The 5,936-nt window shown below is 27.3% G+C and overlaps 1 protein-coding gene across 1 annotated transcript in view; it reads left to right on the plus strand.

Moving 5' to 3' along the window:
• LOC100164781 (long-chain fatty acid transport protein 4) overlaps window positions 1-5,027 on the plus strand; it is a 59,644-nt gene extending 54,617 nt beyond the window's left edge. The window contains exons 9-12 of the mRNA XM_001942843.5: window positions 829-1,033; window positions 4,036-4,126; window positions 4,197-4,350; window positions 4,409-5,027. Of these exons, the coding sequence (XP_001942878.2) occupies window positions 829-1,033; window positions 4,036-4,126; window positions 4,197-4,350; window positions 4,409-4,563 (605 nt within the window). The 3' untranslated portion in view covers window positions 4,564-5,027. The remainder of the gene's footprint in view (window positions 1-828; window positions 1,034-4,035; window positions 4,127-4,196; window positions 4,351-4,408) is intronic.
• Window positions 5,028-5,936: the final 909 nt, after the last annotated feature.

The raw sequence follows: 5,936 nt of genomic DNA on the forward strand, positions 1-5,936 counted from the left end.
ATATCCACACTTTTTTCTTCTTGTATGTACTAAGTACTTATATCTAATGTAAGAAATTTAGTAAAAAAAAATTATATGAACTAAATTATTTAATCTTTAAAAAGTTTAAGTAAACATAGGTATTAGGGTATTTGTTTATTTATTTTTAATTTTTAATTAGAAATAAATAGATAATTATACTTAATACCTATATAGTTATATACTATTTCATTGTACCTAAATGTACAATAATATAATAGTACAATAAATTGATTTAAGTAATTTTTAACACCTGAATGCTAAATAAACATGATAACAATTATATTTTATATTTTTAATTTTTATATTAATACTAATACTGTATTTCATTAGAAATCCATTCTATAGGTACTACTATACTAGTGTACTACTTAAAAATTAAAATTTGAGTTACTAAAATTGTATATATATAAAATGGCATTAAGCCAATAAGTTGATTGCAGTATACAGGTATACAGTATACTTATTAATAATAATAACAATAATAAATGATAATAGTTTTTATCTTTACTTGTGGTAATAACTAAAAATAACACATTATTTTTTTTTTTTTTTTACCGTCTGTATAAAATTATTTTATACCATGTGTATAATACCTCGTATAATACAGTATTATACCACTGTATAATACAAACTCACATCTCTAGTAATAATAATTGATTTTTTTTTTTTTTAATGTACCCCCAATTGTATAATATTGCCACAGACCGTTTATTTGAAAATACAACGATTGACCGAAATACGAATGAGCCGTTATTACCTATTGCATATAATGAACGATTATCGTCGGTGGCGGCGCAATTCTTTCAGGCGAACCTGGTGTGATTGTCGGAAAAATTATCTCGACCAACCCATCCAGACAGTTTTTGGGATACGTCAACAACGAGGAATCGGAAAAGAAAATTGTGCGAGACGTGTTCGATAAGGGGGACGCTGCATTCCTGTCCGGCGATTTGCTCGTAGCTGACGAATGGGGATACCTGTACTTCAAAGACAGAACCGGGGACACGTTCAGGTAAACATATACAGCCGGTAAAGGCTCAGGGAGCGATTGTAAACTCGACCCGAGGAAAAAAAAATTTAAAAGGTTGACTTGGCCCGTGTTTTTTTCAAATAAAAATAATTAGGTATAAACTTAGCCCGGGGTTTTTACAGGTAAAAATTTTTGACGTGTAAACTCAGCCAGAATAAAAAATATATGTATAATATTTTTGAGAACCATTTAGTATTAACCAGCAGAAACCACAAAAAGGCGATTTTCATTATTCTCTAAAAATTATTTTCATTTTCACATTATTATTATTCATAGCATGAAATTCGTTACATAAATGTAAAATTGTGTAAAAATTTAAGTAATATGTTTGAGTATTAAAAAATATATGTAAAATGTATTAATGTAAAATTGTAAGTGTAAACAAGTGTAAAAATATAAGTAAAACTGTAGTGTAGGTAACAACTAATAATAATCATAATTAATAATAATATATTTTAAGTAAAAAGCCATGTGTTTGACGTATTCACTCACCGATATTTCCTTATTTTTATATTTTGTAAGTGTTCCCTCTAAGAATTATTTTTTTTTTAGTTTTTGTATTTTGAAATTTAAATGGTGCATTTAGACTGTTGATTTTAATGTACGTTTTTGTTTGCACTTCTTTTAATTTTGTAATTACGGAATATATATTGGGGTGTCTGTGTGAATTGAATTGAAACTTGAATTAAAACGCGCATGAAATGATTCACATGCATTAGTTTGTAAATACGTATCAACTAAAATATAATTTGCGAATTTAGTAACTAGATTATCATCTGGTTTCGATTCCATTAGGGTTAAAGTAAAAAAACTCTGAAATATTTTCCGGCTCTAAGAACACTAATCCATAACAATTAATCAACCATTTGCTTATTTCAGAATCTTTTGTTTTGTAGTCTACGCTTAATCCGTTTTGTTGTATATTCCTATACCAAACTTGTGTTATCTGGAATCGGCATCTATATATATTTCAATGTTTGGAAAAATAAAGTTACAAGCGTGGTGGATAGCTTTTTCAAAATCGCTGATAATGGCTATTGGTTTAAAATCACCATGTACACTGTACAGCCCCACATTTTTCACGAACGAGTTTTGAACAAGAAAGATATATATCTGTGGTTTTTTTGGTTAATAAACAAAAACAAGCGTTATGTAATGACCATGTATTGTAAATATCTGTTTAGAAAACTTGGCACAGTATGAGTAAGTTCCACCAACATGTATATTATATATTTTGATGTGCAAAGCGTTTTTAAATTTGTATTACAGCTAAAAATTACAATTTTTTCTTGTCTACCATTAGTTCATAAAAAATTGTATTTCTTTTTGTAATTATTTCAATACTTTCTAATACCTCATGTATTTCGTCGATCGACTTCGGTAGTGCAGGCATTGCACTGTACATTCCTCTTAACATACCGAATATCACTTACTTGCACGTTAGGCACATTAATCACTGCACTACCAAAAGTTTTATTTGGCCTAGTGCAGATATCCTCAGTTTCGCCACGGCGGTAACACATTATCGTTGTAGTACCTATTTGGTCCCTGACAGGTTCATGTTCATGATCATAATTTTTCTCCGTAATATTATTATTTATTCTAAACGTCTTTAAAAAAGCTGTACATATTTTGTGGTTTATACATCGCCACTTTATTTCGCCTGAAACTAACGGACTAGTTACTTTAGAATATTTAAAATGTTCCAAAACTATTAGTGGTTGTCCACGTTGGGAAACAAATATGCGTGCCATCGTCACGGTTGTGTTTACACTACTAAAACGTCGTTTCAAAAGTCCAATACGAATATGAAATTATTTGTCTCAATGTTTAAATACCTTAACATTGGTATATCTTAACATTTGTTAACAACAAATTGTTCCGATAAGATATATATACGTTATTTATTATTTGCAGATTAAATTATGTCGTGCTATATTTTATTGGTCAAAATTATCTGGCCGAGTTAACAACCGAAATTTTTACCATCTTAAATTTCCGGGCTGACCTTAAAACAAAAAAGATAACTGCGGGCCCAGTTTACATTTGCCCGGCAAAGGTAACCTATTTTTATGAGGTAGAAAGGATGAGGACGGTTTTATGGGACGATACATGTCAACGATTCAATGATAAATGATTGGAAAACGTGTGTGAAACATTTTTGGACTAGATAAAACATTTAGAACGCAATTACAGTTAAGAATAGGTAACAAAATATGTCCACAAAAGTGGAATACATTCGAGCAAGATTAATATAATATGTATTACCTATATAAATATATAATTGGTAAAAAAAAATAGTTTGATTAACAACAATAACAAAATGTAACAATATGTAATCATGTATAGTAAATATATATGTTTAAATAGCGAAGACAGTGATATAATACAATTTAAAAAATATATCATTTTTTATCATGCCAAAACTGTTTATCAGTCCTAAGCCCGTGGACAATTGTAAGGAAATTTATATTTTAAACATTTATGAATTGGTCCTAATGGCTTCATACACTTGAAGTAACATATTAATATAGAAATATTGTCCAAATGTGAACCTCCGATACCAGTAACTGAGCCGATAATGCTAATTTAAATCTATAATAATTATTTATGATAATCATGAAAATGAAAATGAAAATTATTTTTGTTATAATTCACTAGAATTCATTTGTACAGCAACTCTAGGTAGAACAACTAGTTCGGATGTTATATGTCTGCACTGAAACGATTCTATAGCATTGAAGTTTGGAAAAACTATTGACAGTAATAATAACAAAACATAATCTTGCCCATGGATTTTTTTCAAACCACTGCAGTTTCTCGAACAGTTCCAATAAAAACATTTAAGATTTTTGGCATTCCTTTTGTCAGTTTACCTTAATTGAATAATGAATAATAATGTAACTAGCTAAGCTAAGTTAATTTGTAGAAAAGAAATTTAAAAAAATTATATAATAATTAATTTGAATTGTTCATTGTTGCAGATGGAAAGGTGAAAATGTTTCTACAGCTGAAGTTGAAGGCGTTGTTAGTAATATTGCTGGTTATCGTGATTGTGTTGTCTATGGAGTAGAGGTATTTACCATTTAACACGATTAATCCTAATTTTTATGAACTTGTTATTTTCATATTATTTTTTATCCAGGTGCCTAATTCTGAGGGCCGTGCTGGTATGGCTGCTATTGTGGACAAGGATAATACGTTGGATGTATCCACTTTGTCAGATGGATTACAAAAAGCTCTGCCAAGCTATGCACGACCATTGTTCATTAGAAAACTCAATGAAGTTGAAATGACTGGTAAACTATTATTTTGCCCAGCGTCAAAATACTGAATTTATATATATTGCTATTTCAGGTACATATAAATTGAAAAAATTAGACTTACAAAGAGATGGATATGATATTGGACGGATTAAGGATCAAGTGTATTACTCCAACAGCAAGGGCATTTACCAAGAATTGACTATTGAAGCATACACAGATATTGTGTCAGGAAAAATAAGATTGTAAAAAAATATAAGGAATAGTAGGTATAGGTTGTGTTTTTTTTAAATATATATTTATCATCTTATTACATGTTTTAATCTTGCCAATTAAACTAATTTATAACTACACATAAATAATAGCTTATAAAAGTGTTAATATTGTAAACTGTCGTAATATTGTATGTTTTAGATGAGTATTTTAATTTAATTTTGCAATTCAGTTTTGCTCAAGATGTCGTTACTTAAAATATTATTTATGTTTTAAACTTTGTATTATTATTTTTAAGTATAACAAAACTATTAATTGTTTATTATTGTTATTATTATTATTATGGCATATTTTTTTTTTTTTTTTGTGTAGGTGCCTTTTATTTTAAGTAAATTTACTGTATTATAAGAGTACATTAATTATCTTTATGTCACAATACTCATTTATGTGAAATAATTAATTACCTTAAATAGAATAAAATCTTTGCAATTACCATAAAATTTAATATATTATTATTTAACTTTTTTTTTTTTATGGTAAGCAATGAGGTTTAAAAATATAAGTGATCAAATTTCTCAATGATTCTGTTGGGTATAATAATGAAATCATAATAACTGCATCAAAAAAAAGTTTTAGTGATTTGAAAAAACTTAACAAAATTGAATAAAATGTAAGCATCTCACTGTTTGTTATCTCTTTCTGGCCCACGTGTAACAGATTAATTGCATTCATGCAACATAATTTTTATGTTTAGATTTATCTTTGAGTAAAATTACCTACGTATTACAAAAATGACAGAGAATAATATTTTTGACGGTATTTTAATTTTTAAGTGAATTATAAGCATTTATAAATATTGTTATACATACTCATAACTTATTAAAACTAATATCATGCATTTATATTAAGATATTTTTTAAATTTAACTGTAGGTATATTTTTAAATGATTATTCAAATATAAGACAATATCAACAGATGTGAATTATTAAAAATCAACATCAAACCTACAGTTCTTCAAAATTAACTAGGTATGTTTCATCTCAGAAGTCAAACAATCACTTAAATAATGAATAATATTACTTAAAATTATGAAAATGGCAAATAAGAATGCTCTTATACTCACAAATATAATCTCATTACCTTTTGTTTTCATACATTTTAATTTTAGTCAAATATTTGTTTAATATTTAGCCATTTTTAGTATAGTCATAATGTTTATATTTAACATTGGGCATAATCCTTTTTTTATAAATAATAAACGAATATAAGAATAAATTGACCTATAACCTATTATAACATTTAAAGGTAAAAATGTTGTGTTTCCTATTTTTTTGAAACAAGTTATAATAATTTCTAATATTTTCCATGCTCACAACTTTCTTAAAAATTAAAGTACCCTAATAAAACC

This window comes from Acyrthosiphon pisum, chromosome X, assembly GCF_005508785.2.
Source record: "Acyrthosiphon pisum isolate AL4f chromosome X, pea_aphid_22Mar2018_4r6ur, whole genome shotgun sequence".
Taxonomy (NCBI): Eukaryota; Metazoa; Arthropoda; class Insecta; order Hemiptera; family Aphididae; genus Acyrthosiphon; species Acyrthosiphon pisum.